Source organism: Schistocerca americana, chromosome 7 (assembly GCF_021461395.2).
Source record: "Schistocerca americana isolate TAMUIC-IGC-003095 chromosome 7, iqSchAmer2.1, whole genome shotgun sequence".
NCBI classification, from domain to species: domain Eukaryota; kingdom Metazoa; phylum Arthropoda; class Insecta; order Orthoptera; family Acrididae; genus Schistocerca; species Schistocerca americana.
Window position 1 is genome coordinate 66,761,038 of NC_060125.1, and position 24,381 is coordinate 66,785,418.

General features: G+C 42.6%; 1 protein-coding gene across 1 annotated transcript in view; it reads right to left on the reverse strand.

Moving 5' to 3' along the window:
- LOC124622626 (myrosinase 1-like) overlaps positions 1-24,381 on the reverse strand; it is a 46,940-nt gene that overhangs the window by 20,198 nt on the left and 2,361 nt on the right. The window contains exons 2-7 of the mRNA XM_047148394.1: positions 24,201-24,334; positions 14,561-14,695; positions 9,088-9,210; positions 8,825-9,008; positions 5,358-5,452; positions 1,953-2,100 (exon numbers count right to left, since the gene is read on the reverse strand). Coding sequence (XP_047004350.1) covers positions 1,953-2,100; positions 5,358-5,452; positions 8,825-9,008; positions 9,088-9,210; positions 14,561-14,695; positions 24,201-24,334 — 819 coding nt within the window. The remainder of the gene's footprint in view (positions 1-1,952; positions 2,101-5,357; positions 5,453-8,824; positions 9,009-9,087; positions 9,211-14,560; positions 14,696-24,200; positions 24,335-24,381) is intronic.

The following is a 24,381-nucleotide window of genomic DNA, read 5'->3' on the forward strand; positions in this document are numbered from 1 at the left end:
CTAATGTGTGCGAACATAGCTTACCACTTTGCGCGCAAATGGACAAAACATCTGAGCTGCCTTCTCAAGCACAGGGTGTTAAACAGACATTATATACAAATATGGCCCTTTAAGGCAGCTAATATCAGGTGCGGATCGTAACAAAATTCATTAGAAATGCTGCTGTCACGTAACTAGGAGGCATGAAATAATAAAAGTGAAAGTTAGGGGTCTATTATAGAAATACAAAACAGCTATACCCTTTTTTTCTACACACAATTTATCAACTGTGCTTTCAGGGGTCAAGTGGTACCCAACAATCATGTTCAATTACTTCTGACAATAACCAAATATTTAACTCTTGGACATTTGAACTGACGATTATTAAAATCTTTATCTCTATATATGAAAAAAAATTTATCACCTGAAAGAATGATTAAAATCTTCATTAGCTCATTTAATCTACAATGTCGTAGCTGGTCAATGCACTGAGTGAGTTGGAGGAGAATTAATTTACTTTTTGAACCAACGAAAAAACTCTCATGCACTCAATGTGAGGGTAGGTTAGTATCCAAGGGTTTGATATTCAATGGTCAAAGCGTATGCAAGTTGAAGTGAGAAAAATCTCGACTCAACATTTACTGTGGCCTAATGTATAATGGTACTTCACCAAGCGGAATCTGCAACGGCGTTGTCTCTATGCTGGATCTGAAATGCTAATTCCCTACTCTGGCCTTGACTGGATTCACTCAGTCTCAACTTTACTGCGTTGTGTAGAACGTTAATTTTTCCCTAGTCGAAATAATGGCTATTGCACACTCGCTAAGGGTTGGAGCGACGTGCACAATTTCTTTGCCCGCAAAAATTCCTGCAGCAATAATTAACTACCTCTTTGCTATCTGTCGCCGCGGTAGCAAATCTCTCAACGCCCTCGCTATTTTCCACACACTTGTGCGATCCGCTGTGAAACGAGAGATATATCTAGAAATTTTCGTTCTCAAAATGTTTTTATATAATGGGGATCTTCTCATCGTGTCGCTCCTGTGTCGCCCAGTATGGCTTCAGCCAATCGCCGTCTCGTTAGAGGTGAATTTTATTTTTCTTGCTGGGTCGCAGCCTAGCCCTGTTAAAGCCGTCCAGCCACTTATGCTCCATCCCTGCCGTATTTACGTTAAAAGGAATAATATATTGTTCCGGCCTTATCCGTTTTTGCGCTGAAGCTAGGCGTTCTCTTGTTAAGTGGTGATTCCGATGCCTTTAACCAGCTGCTCGGTTCGTTTCAAAAATGCATTTCACTTTAAGTTGTTTATTGATGCGCCTGTCCATATTGGTAGATATTGTTTTGTTAGTTTTCGGTACATTAGATTAATACAATTGCCTTTTGTTGATATAATATGATTATTATTTTCTGAAGATCTCAAGCTGTATCGTACTGTCGTTATGGATCAAGATCATGTAATGTCCGTCAATTCCGGACGCCTTACAACTCGTATAGTATCAGGCGGTTACAGTAATGCACTCCCAGTTCACATAAAGACATAGAATCATGTCAGTTTTAAGACAACATGAGTAATACTAAAATTATCGGAAGATAACAAGGGGTACTGGTGCATTGGATGTCGATCTGTCATTTTTTGCGGTTGTCAACCAAATACTGGCAGAAACAATTTCTTCCAAAAGCTACCACCTGATTGCGAATGATCAAAAGGGGGTTGAATATTAGTGACCTCGGATGTGTGGGATATGACGTTACGTCCAATAAAGATCCACATGTGCCAAATGTTAAGCACGAAGTATGCATGAACTATATGAAAAATTTGCTTCTACATTTCTAAACGATATAAGAAGAATGGGAAAAGTAAAAATAGTACTTACATTATTATATCTGATGCTCTGTAGAGGAACTCACAGCGTTAGAAGTTCTGTACTGAACATCGAGGAAAAATGGAGATGGTAAAACAGCTCGTGCTTACCCCTGATGTATGCGATCTCGTCTTGAGTGAAAGTTGGCAACCGTGATCGGGGTCGCCCCTCTGCTGCACTGTTTGCATCTACCCTCTGACGCACTACAGCTGGGTAGTCGCCGTCCTCACTGTAGATGGGATGTGCGTAGAGTCCAGCCTGATCAACACCCAGGAATATAGATCTTCAAATTGTGTGAACTTGCCAAATATTGTCAATTATTATTTCAATCACAGAAAAAGATTTGTTCATGAAAAACCAAATGCTATGGTATCAGCAAAGAATTTTATGTGACATGACAGTTTATGTGTAACCAGTAGATAATCAGCTATTGGCAGTTAGTATGGCTTCCTCTACTGAAGTAAGAATCCAAGACTTTCAGCTGGAAACATTTTAAATTAATACATTATGCTGTGATATTCTTCTCAGGTTTGCAACCAGATCTTCAAGTCAAGCTGAGACGATATTCCAGTGCTTCAGCAAGCTGTCATCTTCAAGTGGAATCCTGCTGATGCTGCTGTGCAACCAGTGTCCCTAAACAGACCAGCAGAGAGTAATCTGCACATCTGCCAAATCCCGTTAGTGCTGCCTCCACTGCAAAATACACAGTAGTCCTGTCAGATTATGAGGATCCCTGACAGTTGGCAGCGCTGTTACTGGCTTTCAGCTGCGTGGTGCTCATGCCTGCAGGCGAAAACAATAGTCGTCTGTAGAACTACGAAGACACTGAGGCCCTCCCTAGTGGCGTTTACGAATTCGGCTTATGGGAAATTCGGCTTATGGGATTGGTTGACTTATGCGCACCCCACTGCGGCAGCTGCCAGCGATTTTCTTACGCCGATTCGTCTGCAGCAGTGTTGCCAGTCGTGAAGGGAAACAAAAACGAGGTATCACTACCGCAAGTCATGTTTAGATCCTTCTGCCAATGAAGAACGTCGCGTTTTAATGTAAGTCAGCACAAGATCCCACGACTTGCTGGGAGTATACAGCCCTTGATCCAATTAATATTATCACTAACCAGACTAATTTCAATGCACTGTCGCAGAACAGAGTCCGAGATAAGAGAAGTGGCAGAAATCATCTGTGTCATATTAAGTTTCATTGTTTTTCCCATGGGTAACCAATGCTCTACCGTGCGGATTTTTTTGGGTTCTTGTAACACTGTGTGGTAGTACTGGTACACGAATCTGTACTCAACAGTAGGAATAGTTTGACAAACGTACGTCTTACTACAGTGGCATGAAATCTTACAACAACTGGACTTTTTTGACACCAGATCACCTGTATCAGAACCCAAAAAGACATTTACGATGGCTGGTGGGCGAAAGACAGTCTTGTTAAATTTCTTAAAATTCTCCGTATTTTAGCTGGTATGCTCCCAGTATATGGTAGGAAAGCAACTGATGTCGACTCACCTCGCTACAGTAAGTATATGAACATGGAGGCATGACGGATCTGCCTCTCAGAGAATCTCTTCCACTTAAATACAGAATTTAGGAGTTCCATTTCCCGTGTGAGATATGGTATATGCTGTTTGTAGCAGCGACCTAAGAATCCCATTGCTTTGGTACGGTGTGTGATAGCTATACTGATTCAGATAGCGATCAATATGTACAGGTTTGGAATATATACTATGTCTCAGAGTGTCATCATTCTGTTTGCAGACGAGAACGTCCAGTGATGGGAGATTTCTATCGGTTTCTACATCCAGGGTTAAGGGAATTAAAGTGTTCCAAGAAACAATTAAGGACATCGGATCCATGTGGCCAAACTAGAAAAGGTCCTCAACATTTCTCTAGAAATATCTTGGTTTTAAGGTTGCTGCCCTCCATAAATTAATTAGAATGTGTGGGCCATAAGGTACTACCGTAGCCATTCCCATGATGCAACACTGAGGACTCCCTGCTGACCCATGAGTAGGGGCTCTGGCTCCAGTTGGACGACACTCCGCAATACCAGTGTCCCCCCTGAATACGACGCCCAGGTGGGCCGTTGAGATACTGAGTCAACTTGCCGTGAAGATCCGGCTGCAGAAGCCACAAGACTAAGGTATAACGCTGGGAAAGCTTACAAAATCACAATATACAGGGTGGTTATAAGGTCTCAATCCATTTCTGAATGTAAGGAGTAACGGATGTATTTATGTAATACATGATTATAATCATTTAATGTGATAGCATGGCCTGTTGTATTTTTCCAGGATAATCAAGAAGACTACTTATGATAGGAGAATGTGTGGCTGTTGTTAACGCATGATTGCGACATGCGTGATTGTGCAGTTTATCTTATCTAGAGGCTCAATAGGAGTTCACTAGAAAATTTCATAAACAAACACCAACGAGAGCGAACATCCGGTTATTTGTTAACAAATTCCAAAGAAATGGAAACCTTCCCAATGAATCACACTTCGGGAGAACTCTAGTTCCCCAACAGGCTATTCAGTTAAGCAGAAAAGCAACGGAAATGTGTCCTAATGCTTCACAAATTAGATAATGAAGATTATCCAGCTCTCAAAGTTTTGTGTTTTAATTTGATAGAAGGTGCACACAATGAACTTCTCATGGATCACAGTTTGTTTACTAATGGCGCCACATTCCACATCTTCGCAAAAGGTAACAAATATAGCTGACGTTAATGGGTAAGGATCCACCTCAAGTTACCACTGAACGGGAAAGAGACACAAGTAAAGTGAATATGTGGTTTGAATTCACAAAGACTGTAGTTTATGAACCCATAATGTTTGCAGAGGAGACAGTTACAGGACACATTCATCTTGATACGCCGGAACAACTCCTATAACCTCAGTTCCAGCAAGAAAGCAATGCTGACACGGATGCAGCCCGTGATTTTGCTCTCATTGTAAGCGAGTACCAAAATCGAAGATTCACCTGAAGATGGAGAGGCAGAGGCTCAGCAAGGCTGTGGCCATCACGTTCATCTGATTCCATACTCTTGGATTTCTCCCCTTGGTGCTTCAGAGTGTATTCAAGTTAGAAGAGTTAACCAAAATATTGATCCTCCCACGTATGTGTCGCGAAAAGATCACGAACGTAAAATAAGAGAGATTCAAGTTCAGGTGCAGTCTTACCAACAATCGTTCTTTCAGTGAAACATTCGTGACTGGAACGTAAAAACATTGGGGGGGGGGGGGGGGGGTCGTGATAAAGAAAGTACACTCTGCCAAGCACCGCAGAGTGGCTTGTTGGGTACATATGTAGATATAGATGTATGGTATGGTAGTCCATAATTAGAACTTGACAGCGACAGACTGAAAGTTCTGAACTGTCCTCGGGCATTTAGGCTAATGACTATCCCAGAATATTTCAAAATAATTTTTCTCTCTGAAAGCCTGAAATCACACAACGGTCAACTTGTTTTCGAATTAGAAACACAGCTGTAGCAGATACCGTACTTACATCAAACTGTAGCTGTCGGTCTGCGGCTTCCAAGTCTTCTGTCGAATTTGATGCCGGTTCACTTCCCCCGATACTCAGCGTGATTCCTACGCTGCCTGAAACAGATTGTCATTTATATAATCACTGAAATATACTATGCAGAAATACTCGGCTTCGATCTCAGTTTATCACCAGGATTTTTTCTCTTGCCATTTTCACTTTTTTCTCCTCTCGCAGTATTTGTTAAAGCGAAAAATATCTTTACGAGCCCCGTAGACGAATCCACTACTCCATGCTCGGAGTAAAGCTCAGACTGGTGCAGACCAAGTGTACGAAAGGCACAAGCTGGGGGAACAGACAAAGGCATGGAATTCATGGATTGTCTTGTCTGCAAATGTGGATCATGGACTGCGTCCAACAGCTTTGGAATTTGGTCTTCCGTCTTGCTATCTATAAGATGTTGCTTGCCTCTATGTGCTTTTGTACGCCCTCAGATCCAAGTCAATAAAGCCTTCAAACTATCCAAGCACGCTTCGACTTTTACGGCGCAGATAGTGGCAAGCAGACAGGTGTGTATCTTCAACTACCTGCTTAAAATATATTAATCGTGTCCTACTCCCAGCGTCCTTAAAAAATATTCACTACCAGAAATGCAATAAAGCAACCAACACTTACAAACAGCGTATGCTAATGGAATATGTTCAGCTGCATCTACAGGGACTGTCCACAAATTGCCATATATAGACCACTTGATTGCTTGTGATGTCTGGAGCCACAGACAGTATCAGTGGCAAGAGATGTGGAATATGCCCCAACAAACGAAATGTGGAGATAATGCAGCATAACAACCCCAAATTCCTTCAAGACCATTGTTTACGAGGACACAATTGGAGCGGTCAATGATTTCTACCATTATTCGACAGCACTTTATCCACGCATATTTTCTCTACATAGAAACTACTTTACCGGTTCTCATGTCTGTGAGTGTGATTCTGAGTTAAAAACTGATGTAAATCACTTCTTCCTCTCGTGTCTCAAATATGACTGTGGAAGACTGGTATTTTTGAAGACCCAGATGAATGTCAGATACCGTCTCAGTGAGCGTCTTCTATTTTGCTTAGTAAAGACGTTCACCTTTATAAAGTGCAACATTTACTCTGCAGCAGAGCGCACCCTGGTATGAAACTTCCTGGCAGATTAGAGCTGTGTTGCGGACTGGGACTCCAACTTGGGGCCCTTGCCTTTTGCAGGCAAGTGTTCTTCCAACTGAACTACTCAAGCATAACTGGCGACCAGTCATCACAGCTTTGGCTTAAAAGTGTAGGAAAAATGTTCAGGTTGTAATGGTAGTCATATTTTCATTAATGATTAAGATATTGTGTGAATTAATAACACAAAAATGCTTAATTTATTTATAATTCTATTTGTTAAAAATTTGCTATGGAAAAAATTGTGACATCTTGAGCCTTTAAATCTGTAAATATACATTAATGTATTTTCTCCACATACATACAATGGTTTGATACGCATTTGAGACGTCTTTGTATGTATAGGCCAATATCTCCATTTTGCATGTCGGAGTGTATACGTCTTTAGGAAGTCACATGTTTATATCATTGTACAAAACGATCAATGGATGAATAAAACTGTTACTATTATTATTATTATTATTATTATTATTATTATTATTATTATTATTATTATCATTATTATTATTATTACTATTCTTCATTAAGATTATTATCATTCTTGAATAAGAACATGCATTTTCTATAACTCCCCACCAGTCATTAAAACTTAGACAAACAATAACATTTAGTTTAGGAGGATCCTAAAGATTTCTTGGTGCTCATCTCCTTCTACTCCACTGATGAAATTCTTAGCAGAACCTCCTGATGTGTATATGGAACTAATTATATCAAACAGTGAGTGTCATGTACAACCTGAATTCTATTCAAATTCAGAGCAGTAATGCCATCATTGTAAATAGGAGTTGTAAAATGATTTTTATATTTCACATTTACATCTGTATTTACATACATACTCCGCAATCCACCATACGGTGCGTGGTGGAGGGTACCTCGTACCACAACTAGCATCTTCTCTCCCTGTTCCACTCCCAAACAGAACGAGGGAAAAATGACTGGCTATATGCCTCTGTACGAGCCCTAATCTCTCTTATCTTTGTGGTCTTTCCACGAAATATAAGTTGGCGGCAGTAAAATTGTACTGCAGTCAGCCTCAAATGCTGGTTCTCTAAATTTCATCAGTAGCGATTCACGAAAAGAGCGACTCCTTTCCTCCAGAGGCTCCCACCCGAGTTCCTGAAGCATTTTCGTAACACTCGGGTGATGATCAAACCTACCAGTAACAAATCTAGCATCCCGCCTTTGAATTGCTTCTATGTCCTCCCTCAATCCAACCTGATAGGGATCCCAAACGCTCGAGCAGTACTCAAGAATAGGTCGTACTAGTGTTTTATAAGCTGTCTCCTTTACAGGTGAACCACATCTTCCCAAAATTCTACCAATTAACCGAAGACGACTATCCGCGTTCCCCAGAACTGCCATTACATGCTTGTCCCACTTCATATCGCTCTGCAATGTTACGCCCAAATATTTAATCGACGTGACTGTGTCAAGTGCTAGACTACTAATGGAGTATTCAAACATTACGGGATTCTTTTTCCTATTCATCTGCATTAATTTACACCAATCATAAATCCTGTCCAAGTTATCTCGTATCCTCCTACAGTCACTCAATGACCACACCTTCCTGTACACCACAGCATCACCAGCAAACAGCCGCACATTGCTATCCACCCTATCAAATGGTTCAAATGGCTCTGAGCACTATGGGACTTAACTACTGAGGTCATCAGTCCCCTAGAACTTAGAACTACTTAAACCTAACTAAGGACATCACACACATCCATGCCCGAGGCAGGATTCGAACCTGTGACCGCAGCGGTCACGCGGTTCCAAACTGACGCGCTTAGAACCGCACGGCCACACCGGCCGGCTCCACCATATCCAAAAGATCGTTTATGTAGATAGAAAACAACAGCGGACCTACCACATTTCCCTGGGGCACTCCAGATGATACCCTCACCTCCGATGAACACTCACCATCGTGGACAACGTACTGGGTTCTATAACTTAATGATACATGGCTACAGTGGCCTAAGAATTACCAAGTGCAGCTCAGTGTATTGATCATTTACAAGGGTTATAACAAATTTGATATTACTTTGTAAGTAAAACAAGTTTACGATTTTTGCCCTATTGCACATCTATGAGAAGTATTTAACTTTAGATCTTATTAGATACATCAACATTGTTTTTCTTGGAAAATATTAATGCGTAATATTGTTTTCAGACGTGTTCCGCTTCCTGAAGGATCCCTTTATTGTGAATATATTGAAACGAAATGTACATATAACCTAATTCAGTGTATCAGGCAAAGCGTAGCGATGTTTAAAAGCATACCATTTTGCGTGGCCCTGTACTGTTCGTCGTAGAGGCGATACACGAGTCCATGGGCCCTGATCACGGTGTGGGAGGCCAGGTAGTCGCCGATGCCTGACGCGTTCTGCGAGGGCGCCTGACCACCAGAGGAGGCGTAGCCACTGGTGAAGACTGCCGGCTCGTTGAACGTGATCCACCACTTCACCTGAAGAACCACGGCTGTCAGGGATGTGTCACAACAGGAAGAAACCCGTGTGACAATTAGTGGAGGCATGGGTACTCACTCTGTCGCCAAAGTTGTCAAACAGCACCCTCGCGAACTCGACGAAATAGTCGGCAAGGAGCGGGTTTGGCCATCCGCCGATGTATTGCAGTGCTTGCGGTAGGTCCCAGTGATACATCGTCACCTGTACAGCAAATGCTTCATCATTAAATTTATATTTTCAGTCTCATATCATATCATATTTTGATTACGTTTCTCCAGTCATAATTTTGGCGACTTTCTATTAAAACTAAAGCCATGCCTCTATACAAAAGGTTTACAGTGGTAGTACCTACTTTCGATGGACTGTAACGAAATGACCATGTCTCAGTAATGGCTGGCTGATCGTGCTGTAGTTATTATTGCGTTAGGACCTGACAGAAATTTCGATTTCCCAGCAAAAGAAGGTTTGGGGTTAGCAGTTTGAAATGTGCGCACTGCCACACGATGCGGTCACGTAGCCAGGTCAGACACACGGGTATGGGCCTTAATGCTGGAGCGCTCTGCTCCTCAAATTCACGTTGTGTACCTTCTCTACAACGTGTTTTATGATTCCTGAGAATAACTTGCGTTATAGACTAGATTTATTACGGACTCTCTATTGCTGCGATAAACCACTAGCATATGTGGCTGTTCAGTTACTGGATATTACATCCAAGTGAGCTTGTTCATTTGTCTGATTTAGTGACTGTCTGATTCTAACGCTTATCTAAACTCCTGACCGGTCCTATGCGGCATATGATCGATTCCTCTCTCGTGTCTATCTCTTCTTATCAGAGAAGCACATACACTCAACGACGTCAAATATTTGCTGTGGTTGTCTTTTCCTTTCTCCTGCAGTTTCTTCCCTTTATACGTGGGTCACTCCAAAAGAAATGCACACTATTTTTTTTTTTAAATCGATCTTTTGTTCTACATGTTTGAAAGTTTTACAGTGTGTAGATACATCCTTGAGGAACAATATTTTCATTTTGCCACATAACTTCCATCCCTCTCAACTGCCTTACGCCATCTTGGAACCAGCGGCTGTATACCCGCAAGGTAAAATTCTGGACCAACCTGTTGCAGCCACTGTCTGGCAGCGTGCACATAGGAGTCATCATCTTCAAACCTTGTTCCACGAAGAGAGTCTTTCAGTTTCCCAAAGAGATGATAGTCACATGGAGCCAGGTCAGGACTGTAAGCCCGGGTGTTTCAGTGTTGTCCATCCGACTTTTGTGATCGCTTCCATGGTTTTTTGTCTAACATGCGGCCGTACATTGTCGTGCAACAGTAAAACATCCTGCTTCTGCCGATGTGGTCGAACACGACTCAGTTGACCTAGACGTTTCTTCAGTGTCGTCACGTATGCATTAGAATTTATGGTGGTTCCATTTGGCATGATGTCCACAAGCAAGAGTCCTTCGGAATCGAAAAACACCATAGTCATAACTTTTCCAGCAGAAGGTGTGGTTTTCAATTTCTTTTTCTTGGATAAATTTGCATGATGCCACTCCAATGACTGCCTCTTCGTCTCTGGGGAAAAATGATGGAGCCATGTTTCATCACCTGTCACAATTCTTCCAAGAAAATCATCTCCACCATTCTCGTACTGTTCGCTGCATACCGTTTTTCTTGTTTCTTTGTGAACCACTATCAACATCCTGGGAACCCACCTGGCACAAACCTTTTTAACGCCAACACTTTCAGTATTCTGCAAACACTTCCTTCCCCTACCCCAACGTAGCGTGACAATTCGTTCACTGTGATGCGTCTGTCAGCAGTCACCAATTCGTTAACTCTCTGCACATTGGAGAGTGTGCAGTACGAGGCCTACCGCTGCGAGGACAATCCTCAATATTGCCGTGCCCGCTTTCGTCACGCAATCTGCTTGCCCAACGACTAACTGTACTGAGATCGACAGCAGCATCTCCATACACCTTTTTCAACCTCTTGTGGATGTTTCCCACTGTCTCTTTTTCACAGTACATTAATTCTATGACAGCACGTTGCTTCTGACGAACGTCAAGTGTAGCGCCACCTTGAAGACATGCTGTGACGGCGCCACTCACGGCAACAGGTTGAACTAAGTTTGAAAACAAGCGGGAAGGATGCATCTACTCACTGTAAAACTTTCACACATGCAAAATGAAAACTGTACTTTTACAAAAATAGTGTGCATTTCTTTTGGAGTGACCCTCGTAAATCCCTCTGTTGGTATGGAAGCTATTAACTGATGTTTGAACACTTCTCCTGCATCTCCTTTTAGTTAATGTTCTACGTGTTCTTCTCTCTCGCCGATTCTGCGGAAAGCATCCTCATTGCTTATCACTACACTTAATTTTTAGCGTCCTTTTCCAGCACCACATTTCACACGCTTCGATTCTAATCTTTTGCGTTTTCCCCACAACCCCTGTTTCATCCCCAGACGTGTATTCTCATAAATTTCTCTGTCAATTAATGGCTATGCTTTATTATAGTAGCCTTCTTTATGGAATGAATACTGCCTTTGCCTGTGGTAACCCACTTCTTGCTTCATCCATCATGCACGGCTTTGTTTCCTAGTTAGGTGAATACCTTCATGTCGCCTAGTAAATAGTCTCTAGTTTTGATGTTAATTTAGCTGCTAATCTCATTTCTGCTGCTTCTTATAACTTTTGGCTTTCTCTGACTTACTCACAATCGATATCTGTGCTCAGTAGCCTGTTCATTCCTTGCAACAGGTCCTGACTTATCCGCAGATTGGCTACAGGTGGCAATGTTATAAATGAATCTTGACCTCCTTCACCCACTATTTGAATCACATCTCTGAATATTTCTCTTTTTTCACTCATTACTTTTCCTCTGAAGATTTCTATGTCACTCATTACTTCTTTGACGTAGACATTCACCCGTGGAGAAGAATAGCTTCATTGTCGCTTTGTTGTTCTGGTCTTCAGTTCTTCACTTAACTACTGCAACCTGCATCCATGTGAAGTTGTTTACTGTAGTTAAAGCATTGGTGTGCCTCCGTAATTTTTACCACTCGCCTCTTCCTCCCCACCCCCACCGTTCCCATTACCAAAATGACTATTCCATAACGTCTCAGGATGTGCTCTATGAACTGAGCTTTCAATCAAATTGTGCCGTAAGTTATTTTTCTCCCAAAAACAATTTAGTACGTCTGCATTAGTTATTTAGTCTACACACGTACGCTTCAGCCTCATTCTCTGGCACTTAATTTCATATGCTTCCATTCTGCTTGTTGCAAGAATTTACTATCAACGTTTCACCTCAGTACAAGGTTACAGTTCAGACCAAAACAATGAGAAAAGACTTACTACAACTTAAATGTCAGAAACGCTTTTCTCACTGGGGCCAGTCTTCGTTTCATATCCTTTCTACTTCGACTAACGTTAGCTGTTTGCTGCGCATACAGTACTACTAATCTCCTACTTTATAATATCTTTTCAAGACACTTTCCATTCTGTTCGACTGCCCTTGCAAGACATTTTCCGTCTCTGAAACAATTAAGTGGCTATCGGCACATCTCAAAACATTAATTTTCTCTCCCTGTAGTTTAATTCCCTTCCTTTACCGTTTGCTCAATGTACACACTGAATAACATCGTGGGTAGGATACAACCTTTTCTCACTCCATTCTTAACTACTGCCTGTCTTTCACGTCATTCGGCTCATGTAACTGTTATACAAGAACTTTCATCCTCCGTATTTTATCCCTGTGTTCTTCATTATTTAAAAGTGTGTATTCCAATCAGGATTGTCCAGTTTTCTCCAAATTTACAAATACTATAATAGAAGGTTTGCCTTCCTTCACTGTACCGTCTAAGATGACGCATTACCCTGCTTGTTCGTACATTTCGCCCGACACCAAACCGACCTTCCCCAAGGTCAGCTTCAACAACGCTTCAGCAAATAATTCTTGTCAAATTTTGCACCTATGTCTTATTAAACTGATTATTCTGTAATACTCAAACCTGTCGTCACAGCTTTCCTTCGGAACTGCTATTGTTACATTCCTCTATAAGCCTGAGGGAACCTCTTCTGCCTCATGTGTTTTACACACTAAGTGAAACGGTCCTGACATGTGTTTCCTCAAGCGCCTCAGTAATTCTGAGGGAGTCTTGTTAGCTAAAGGTGACTTGTTTCGACTTATGTGTTCCGTCAATTTTTCTCGCAATATCGTATCACCTGCAGCATAGTCATTTACTGCCTCTTCGCTTTCCATAATACTGTCTTCCAGTTCTCTTCCCTTGTGTAGCTCTTGTATATATTTCTTCCATCTTTGTCTTTTCCCTTCTTTTCTTAGTACTGGACTGCCAGCCGAGCTCTTGGCTCTCAGGCAGCTTTTTCTTTATTTCACGGGCCTCTATGATTTTCCTTCAGGTGGCACTTATCTTTCCCATAATCACGCATGCTTCTGCAACCCTGAATTTCCCTCCACCCCTTTCCGATTTTGTCACTTAATTGTCGATCATATTCTTCACAGGCTCTCCTCTGTCAACTTCAGTGGCTGCATTTTTAAGTCTCCACTTTCCCCAATTAAATTCAATACCTCGTGCGTTATGCGGAGATTTCCACAGGGTTATTTTTGACTTTTTTTATCCTCACCTGCCGTCAGAAATCACTGCTCATAGCGACCAATTCGTTCTATATTTCTTTCCTCTGTTTCAGCTGATCGTTGCACAATACTCCCTTTGAAACTAGAAACAAACTGTACCTTCCAATTCACCCAAGTCTCGATTTACTACTTTTTCAAATATGATCTCCAACATTTATGGTCGGAATCGTCATCAGCCCCTGGGACTGTTTTGTAGTTTAAGATCTGGTAGTTGAAAACCTGGTAGCTTAAAACGTGATTTCGAAAGCACTTACTTTATATAACGTAACTAAAACCCTCTAGTGACTACAGCTCTCTTACACATGAACAACATTGTTTCAAGATTCTAAAACACAGTGTCTGATCATTGTGCTACATGCAAAATTCGTCCAGGAGGATTCACAGCATTGTTAATGCCATTTTGAACTTAAGTCATGTGCAATGAACACTAACGAACTTCTTTTTAGGTGTACTGTTGTAATTATTCATATTCTTACTTCCTTTGAACTGGGCTAGTTTATTAACAACAGATGACGTTGGAAGATTTGTACTGCCAAACTATTGTTAAAATAGCCAAGGCTTACTGCAGGATGAAGGTCGTGTCTTAGGACAAGATTTTGTGGAACGAAATCATCGCTTAAAGATATACTGACATCCGACAAACAACTAGCAAATAAGACTTGTAATATATGTTAACGTATTTATTACTTGCTTTGCAAGACTTCCCAAGACCCACCATGTAAGAAATTCTAAGTCTTGTTGAGCATGAAACTGGAGTAGACTTCTTTCATTTTCAGTGCAAGTTCACGTGCGCATATACATGAAAAAAGAACCACTTTGTCCCGTTTATGAGTTCTTGATTACACACCAGCAACGTTTTGTTTCCACTGTCCTATACCTATGTGTATCCCTCTTACCAGGGGCTGGATTCCGTTCGCGAGCAGCTCGTTGATGAGGTTGTTGTAGTAGTCGATACCTGGCTGGTTGATGACGTCAAGGTCTCCAGTGGGCAGGATGCGTGCCCAAGAGACGGAGAAGCGGTACACGTCCGCCTGTTAGAAAATAAGTAGAATAATGTGAGCTACATCGTAAAACCAGCATCACTATTCCTAAATACTAAATTGAAAGAGTACGGTAACGGTCTGTTAACTTCATCGTATGTGTCCTTCAAGAGTTGTTCTACAATGTACAATAAACCACAATATGTGAAAAGTAACGGTAAATACTGTGTTGAGAGTAATAAATACACATCATTGTGTGTTAGAGTATGATATAGAGGTTTGTAATGAATGGATGTAGTTCTAATTCGAGTGCTGAATTTATCGAAATATCACCGAAAGGAGCTATTTTATTACACAAAATTATAGAGAATAATTTTTCAAAATTCTGCAGTAAAATTAAGTGAAGTAGTAAGTACGCTACTGATCCTTAAAGTTGCAACACCAGGAAGGACAGCAAAACACGAAATTTTACGTATTGTGAATATACAGCAGAGCAGGAATGATACATGATTAAATTTGTAGATGATTTGGATGAATACAGATGCGAAAATTTGCCCAATAAGCTGACACTTCAGGCAGCAACATTGATTCTAACCTGGTTAGGGCATCCAGTTGACATAATCTTGGATCATGTCATTTCATTCTGTCTCAGCCTTACGCTAGCTACATTTCACAGATTCGTGTGTGCTGGTCTGCTAGTCTCTCAACACCCCATGATCAGATGGTTTGCGTAGGTGACAGATCTCAGTAATGTGCTGGCACATGAAACAGCTGAATAATCTTTGTATGGAGTTAATAGTGTCAGAGTTGTCACAGGCTCTTTTTCTGGTGGTCGCTCGAAATCACACATTGATCTTCAGGTGGCAAGCTAGCGCGTTCGGCTTGTGGTATGCAAGGATTCCAAGGAGGTTGCATGCTCTGCCACAGCGAAGTGGCAACAATCCCTGTTGTGTCATGAATGACATTCGGTGACAGGTAAGCCACATGCACAGGTAGGAAACAGCCAGCTCTTTCCCTGGACAGTTAGGCACTTGGCGCTCTGGGCCAGAACCAAAGACGGCCTACAGACGCTCAGAGACCCCTTGGAGTCACCCAAGAGGCAGCCCCATATGTACGGCACTAATTGAAGCACCGGCAGCATCAGATTTCGCAGTGGCGTGTAGACCAACAAGTAGTGGAGCTATTACCTAAATGTAGGTGAGGCTTTGTGACTCTTCTGCTTCAACAGAGTACGTCTCAGGGTTAGTAGCAGTCGAAGGCAACATACTGCTTTGTCTGGGCTGCAAGTGTTTATGGTACCTTTGCCCAGTTTTGATGTGACTTCATCCCACTTCTGCTACATAGGGACTGAGGCAATGTGATATCAGGTGTGGCCTGATATAATGGAATTTGCCTCTGTGGCAGACTGAAATCTTGTACCATGCCACTTCAGCAGTTTTACAGCCCTGGCAGAAAAATTACTTGCACAACTAGCTGGCCCATCTGATTACGAGTTGTGAACTCTGCCACAGGGGTGTTGGCATAACACTCCTTCCCCCTTTAGAAGATCTGGTCCATCAAATTCCAGGTTGATGCTAAATCTGTGGTGTGTTAGAAACTACAGTGTACTGTTACATTTTTCTGTACACTTATTCACACTTTAATACCAAATGTCTTTCTTCTTAGTCCATTAGAGATAAATATTGTACAGAGACATGTACACTCACGTCTACTTAAACACTAGGGGTGAGCCACTCCGTTGGTTTACAATGAACTGGGAGATTGGAAGCACTGTAGACAGACAAAGATTGTGTAAGCAAGGACAAGGATTACGACGGCGCCTAAACACAAGGATCCTATCACTATGACTTGATGTTGGTATCTACTGTGGTACTGCTGATTATGTCGGAATATTCTTTCTATGCTATGAGCCCATGCCAAGAGCTGAGTAAAGTTTGACTCAACGTAGCAGACAAGAAGGTCAAGATCCTAAGAGTAGTACTTCCAAAAGGACTGTCAGGCAGTAGTGCAAATGTTAAGTTTGAAGCTATAATCACTGTTATTGTTGCCAGAGGCCGAGAAGTTGGTACTGCGATACCACACTGCATACCATTTGGTAGTAACTCGTTGCCTCACAGCTCTACACATTCTGCGTCTTTTGACTGCTCTTGTTCATAACTGTTGCTGTTCATAACATAGCTGTACCACATACAAGAGTACACCAAGTGAAGTCCAACCTTCTGAAAATAAGGTTGTGTAGTAGGCATGTATCATGAGGATCACTCCACACCAGTCCCTCCTAGAAGTGACAGTTTGGACTACTGTTGATGGGCGCACAGTAATTTCATCTCTCTGACATCACTCCAATTCGTCTCTTGACATTAATGTATCTTTCTTCTCATCTTGTGTAATTCCAAAATTTCTTCACTCTGACTTTTACAAATTTTCTAAAATTACTCCATTTTATAGGCTTCCATGAAACTCACATCTGGCATTGGTATCTGCTAGTGTTATATATATTAACACTTTGAGGTTTTTGCAGTCAGTATTGACGCCCATGTTGTGAGATGGCTATGTTTCGTCAGAATTTTTTCTTCGAGAGGTATAACCAATTACAGTGCAGTTTGCAGCTCCTCCCATGCCTGTTGCAGACCATCCAGAAATTGAGTCAGTGTTAGCAGGGTAGAAGTTAACTGTCCATGGTGTATCACTTGCTGTAGGTTAGCTGTTTTATGCAAGCATCCCCAACACTATTGGCAAAGGTATACAACAGACTTGCCATGTCCAAACAAGTGGCTAATGTGTCTAACCAGACTTGTACCTTGCTCACATCACTATTCATCAAAGTGGTCGTTGTCCTTAACTTATGAATGTACAGTAACTGAGAAACTGTTTCATCAATTCTGATATAAAATTGGTGCCCTGGTCCATTATTAACGTTTCTGAACACCGACCCCCAACAAGGAACTGTTTACCATGGTGTGAGCTACTGTGTAAGATTACTGAGTTGGAATAGCTGCCATTTGCACATTACATAAAAGATGTTCTACTATAGGCAGACTATTGCAAGTCCCTGCCAGTATGTATGCAAACAGACTCAAGATATCCGTACCAATCATTTCAGCCTCCATTCATCTCTGAAATGGAATAGTCAGCTCAATGTGTACACAGTACACAGCTCTTCAGATACTGAGCCACATCCTTTTAACACATACAATATCAGTACTGTTTGGCCACATGCCATTCCATGGTTCTCTGACCGTCATGCCTTGATAACACATGATCATGTACCTGCTTGACACCTCCCCATGCATCATTCCCGGAGCCATAACATCTATCTTCTCGCATAGTACATTGTGGGTCACTGCATTGTAGAGAGTTTACAGTCTTCATCAGCTGTTTCCTCTGCCTGACACTCCACAATGGTATGACCCACTCTCTGTAAAAAATAAACCGTCCAGCAGAGACCATCTGCATTCATGTGACTCTTCTCAGGTCGATGGACTATCTCGAATTCGCTAAGCTTCAGTACCCATTGCGATTTCTGCTCCATAGATCAATCAACCACAGCAGCCATTAATAGTGACATGATCCATTATTAGAATAAATTTTCCACCATACAGACATCAGTGGAAATATGTTACACCACAAATGGGGTTTTAACAGTTGCTTTCTTCATCGTAGAATAATTCCCCTTTACTTAGCTAATGTGAGGCATAGGATATCGGTTGCCCCGCTCCAATTACTTCTTGAGTTAAGCCAAGCACATAACTATTTGCATCACAAATCAATATGGACTTTTTTTCTAAGTTTGGAATGATTAATACCTGTCTAGTGGTCAACAATTCTTTCAGTCCTTTGAACATGTCTTCATACTCTGATTTCATTGAAATTTTATTGTGCATTTCTTTCAATAAGTACGTGAGAAATTTCTGCAAGTTTTGGGATAAGCTTTGTTAAGTAACTCGCTAAATATAAACATGAGCGTAAACGTTTCCCTGTGTGAAGTGTATGGAAACCTTATTTGGCATTCAGTAATGTAGAATCCGTCCAAACTCCATCACAACTAATCATATGGCCCATATACTGTATTTTTTGTAATCTGAAGTGAGACTTCTTTAGTGGTAAGTGTGCTGCATGCAACATCTGGAACATTTCTTTTAGTCATAGCACAGGCTATCCTTTGCAAAGACAATTATGTCTTCCAAATACACCACACACTGCCTTTGTTTTAATCCTTACAAAACTTCATATAACAATTGATGAAATGTAATTGGTGCATTTTTCAACCCAAGTAGCAGACAGTGATCCTAGTAGTGTCGTCAACCATACATAAATTTCGTTATTGGTCAGTCCTCCAGAGCTGCTTCCAACTCCCCAGATTCATGGTGGAAAAGTATGTGCACTGCCCCAAATTGTCATAAGTTTCTTTTATATTTGGTACTGGATATGTGTCCTTAATCAGATGGCTAATAAGATATCTGCAGTCACATCTGAAATGCTAAACTTTGGTTCCATCAATACCTTTTTTCCCAGTGCTCGCCAAAGATTACAACTTTCCTCGATAATACTGTTTCGTAAACATTGGTTATTGAACTCCATCACAGGCTGTGGGTTATGAGGTAGAGGTACGGCTTGCGATACATATTGACTAGTTCCCAATTTGGATTCTTTGTTGTGTTACTGGTGGCACTGGCGAAGCCAAAAAACGATTAAACAGGTCTTCAAACTCCAACAAAATTCCTCAACTGATAATTTTTCCATTCCTTTTGAATGTTTTATTTTTCCGAATTCATCTTATCAGTAAAATCTTCCTCAAGAATCTCCAAATTGGCGACCATGAAATCTGTGACAAGTCCATGTCTTCAGTCTCCAGATTATTTAATCTGATGGACACCACCTGCTCACTATCTACCTTCTACATCTACAACTATTCTTCCTCCTACGACGCTGCAATAAGGCTCTCCAAGGCTGTCAAATGTATGAGCATTCCTTAATTTATCATGATACATCACATACGTTTTTGCATCTCCTACTTAACATAATTTAGCCATATGTAACAAGTGTGCCTCTGATCATAAACTCAGCTCCAGAGTTGTCAAAAGGTTATTCACAAGTGTCAACACACCCTCTCCTGCTTTACCCATAAAGTCCTGGTAGCTGCACTAGTTTCTAGGAGAGATACTGATAAGTTGTACAAGGCTCTGGTCTCTTGTAATCACTCTAACTTCTTATGCTAGTCTACATTATCTGCCCTCATCCGAGGCACTTGCTCAGACTGAACCGCTCTGTAGTGGTGACCCCTTGTTCCCTACATTTACTCATTTCAAACCATGTGTATACAACAACAGGACAAATTAGAAGGACAAATACAGGAAAACCGTAATACTCATATCACATCACAATTTTGCCTACTAACGTTGCTTAATCCCTACATGTGAATACTAATCCTGCACACTCTCTGCATTCTTCAGCAAACTGCAGAGGGGTTTTGCATTTAAAACAGGACACTGCTGAAGATTGAGTAAATGGGGCATTATGCTCCAGGCGCTACGGTCGCAGGTTCGAATCCTGCCTCGGGCATGGATGTTTGTGATGTCCTTAGGTTAGTTAGGTTTAACTAGTTCTAAGTCTAGGGGACTAATCACCTCAGCAGTTGAGTCCCATAGTGCTCAGAGCCATTTGAACCATTATGCTGCAGGAAATTGCACTTCCACACGTGACTAGCCACAAACCAGTATATCTTCCTCTAGTATTTTCTACCGATTCAAATCAATGCTTAGTTCATTTTCACGACTCATTCTTTTAACAAAACTCTCCAATGTAATTGCTTCTCTATTGTCAATCACTGGAGCAAATAAAATCAGTTTGCCCTCATTCATCCCACTGAAACGATGATGTTGAATGCTTACACACACGTCGATGGCTGTAATTGGCTATTTCTGACAGCAATGTGATAGTGTCACAGTTGTGTAGTCTGTTATATACCTGGATGATCGACTGTAGATTCCATGCAACATATAAGGTGCGTACTACCAGTTTCTTGGAAAAACTCCATTAGCAATTAAAGTCTTTATGGACTGTGACTCTCGCACAACGGCTGCTGGTGGCAACTCGAACTCATGCGTTGAAACCCAGGTGGCCATGGTAATCTCAGCAAAACACAATGCAGTATGGTCAGCATGCTGCAGGCGAGGACGACGTGTCTGAGCGGTACCTCAGCGAAGAACAGTGACATGACTGACATCAGGCACGTGGCAAGTCACAGGCCTAGGTATAGAACAGCCAGCCACTTCTGTGGGCAATTACATGTGTGGTGCAACGGGCCCAAACCCAAGACCCAGGAGATGGCCTCGGCTGGCTGGTACTAGTTCAGGCACCACAGCACCACGTCCATCAGCAGCCCCTAGGCCAGTAGGTAGCAGATATAGCGGGTAGGTGTAGACTAGGCTGGGTGATCTGTCGCTGGTGCGGAGTACACCTCGGTGTTGACAGCAGTTGAGGACAACATACCGCTTGGTCTGGGCTGGTGGCAGGTTTGCCGAAATTTGTTATGGCCAGTCCCCACCTGTAGTATGTAGGGACCATGGCAATGCAACATCAGACCACAGAATCAGGTAATTATGCTCGCCACTGTGGCTAACTGAGGTCTTACCTCAGCAATATTCGAGCACTGGAAGCGAAGTTAAACCAGCCGCTAACTGTCCTATCGGACCAAGGCTTGCGAAGATGTCTGGAGGGGTGTTGGTGCAGCAGGAAGTGTCACGATAGTTTGAGAAACATGCAATCTTTTATTATCTTTGTGAAATATGTCACACAGTCCTCGAAAATAGCCCAAAACACGTCAGAATGTAAAGACTACTGTCCGTACTACCACCTATATGAACCTGAAGTGATCGTGTTGTGTACCAATACCTCATACCGTCACACCAGGTGCTGGGTTGATAAGACGATTATGAATGCAGTCTGGAAATGTTCACTCTCATCACAGACAGCACAGAGGGATCCGTCCATCGTGAAGTTTACACACAGCGCTGAGATTCGTCTGGAAACACGACGTATTGTTCCTCATGTGCCCACTCTTGTCGTTGCTCGCACCAGTGTTAGCCCACTTCTCTCTGGTGCAGTCAAGTGAAGGTACAACGATGACCGCCGTACTGACACTCCAAGGTATTCTTGACGTCGTCGCACTGCCCTTGTGGATGCTTATCTTGCCGGAAACAATGCCGTTCCCTGAATCAATGTGGCTGTACGATCCAGCACGCCCTAGCAAACTACACTCATGGTCATAAATTAAGAATAATTGCAGAATGTGGTGCCACACAACGTGGTACTACACAAAACCGGCGCTAATAGCATAGGCACATAGGGAACACACATGACACAGGTCTGTAAGTCCACGGTTTGGTGATAAGTTGAGAAAGCCGTCCCGAAACACATGTGCTGCTAAACGCCATTGTTTCCTCCCCATGTACCCCGACATCAATATGGGGTATGATCACCATGCACATGTACACAGGCCGCACAACGGTTTGGCATATGCTGGGTTATAGCCCCCCATTCTTGCACCAGTACCTGTCAGAGCTCCTGAAATGTGCTAGGGGTTTGAAGACGTGCAGCGATACGTCGACCGAGAGCATCACAGGCATGCTCGATGGGGTTTAGGTCTGGATAACAGGCAGACCACTCCATTCGCCTAATATCTTGTTTCAAGGTACTCCTCCACGATGGCAGCTCGGTGGGGCCGCGCGTTATCATGCATCAGGAGGAAGGTGGGACCCACCGCAACCCTGAAAAGGTGGGGCATACTGGTGCAAAATGACGTCCCTATACACCTGACCTGTTACAGCTCCTCTGTCAAGGACATGCATGGGTGTACGTGCACCAATCATAATCCCACCCCACACCATCAAACCACGACGTCGATACAGGTCCCTTTCAAGGACGTTAAGGGTTTGGTATCTGGTTCTTGGTTCAGACCAGATGAAAACCCGGCGATAATCACGGCTCAGACTATACCTGGACTCGTCCGTGAACAAAACCTGGGACCACTGTTCCAATGATCATGTACTGTGTTCTTGGCACCAGGATTTATGGGCTCTACTGTACCAGGGGTCAGTGGAATGCACCTTGGTATCCAGGCGAATAAACCGTGACTTTTCAGTCGTCTGTAGACTGTGTGCCTGGAGACAACTATTCCAGTGGCTGCGGCAGGGTCCCGAGCAAGACTACTTGCAGTACTCCGTGGCCATCTGCGGCCACTGATGGTGCGATATCGGTCTTCCTGTGGTGTTGTACGCTGTAGACGTCCCGTACTGTAGCGCCTGGACACGTTTCCTGTCTGCTGGAATCGTTGCCATAACTTGAGATCACGCTATGTGGCACACGGAGAGCCCGTGCTACGACCTGCTTTGTTTGACCAGCCTCCAGTTGCTGTAATATTCTACCCCTCATAACGTCATCAATATGTGTTCTTTGAGCCATTTTCAATACAGAGTCACCATTAGCACGTCTGAAAACGTCTGCACACTTACTCGCTGCACCGTACTCTGACATCCACCAACACACCTTTGTGTATGTGGACTGCTGCCAGCGCCACCGTGCAACGACTGCAAGTCAAATGCACCGCATGGTCATACGCTGAGGTGATTTAAAACCGCAAATAGCCCACCAGAGTATTGTTTCACCATGTATCAGTATTATCCTTAATTTATGAGCATGAGTGTATATGTCTGCCCTCAGTCGTGAGAGGGAGGTGAGATACTGCTCCTGAACGCATAGATTCCACATTCGTATGATATTCGTAGGATTCCATCCACTAAGAGCAGAAATACTGCAGACTATAAACCATGTGCCACAGCCGAATGCCGACACGTACTGGTAGACGCTTATCCTTGGACGAGGCACAACATCATTTATTCACAAATGGTTCAAATGGCTCTGAGCACAATGGGACTTAACTTCTGAGGTCATCAGTCCCCTAGAATTTAAAACTACTTAAACCTAACTAACCTAAGGACATCACACACAACCACGCCCGAGGCAGGATTCGAACCTGCGACCGTAGCGGTCGCGCGGTTCCAGACTGTAGCGCTTAGAACCGGTCGGCCACTCCGGCTGGCATTTATTCACAAGCAAATAAGTTTCAAATGAGTGACTTAATGGGTATTTCTTCTTTATATACAGAATGTAGATGGTGTTACTTTTACCTTTTAAATTCTAATCATTTGCATGTCCAAAAATGTACAGGTTGGACAAAGTGAAACTGGCCGGGATAATGCTTCATGCACCTTAAGACGGATAACCCATCTTAATAGAAACGCATCTGGCGTTAAATGATGTAAACTACTTTGCTTATCTTAAGGCGCGTGAAAAGTTTTCCGGGCGTTTTATTGTGGACACCCCGTAGCACACTTCATGTGAATTTTACGTTTGTTGCATGCCTCGCCCTGATGCTGCATTTTTTCTAAGCGGCGGTGTACTTCATTAATGTGAGACTGAAGAATATCTGCTAGTCACACCACAATACGGTACATTCACCGAGCACCACACCTGCGCAACGCCAGCGACTACTCACGTTGAGAGCCTTCAGCATCTGCACGTCCTCCTGGTACTTGTGGTACGAATCGCAGGCCACGTCGCCGTTGTCGCCATTGGTGCCGTACTCTGGGTGTTCGTGTAGCATGTGGTCCCAGATGTTCTCGCCCTTGCCTGCGTACACAGCGATGTCTCATTGCAAGAAGAGAAGCGGATTTTTT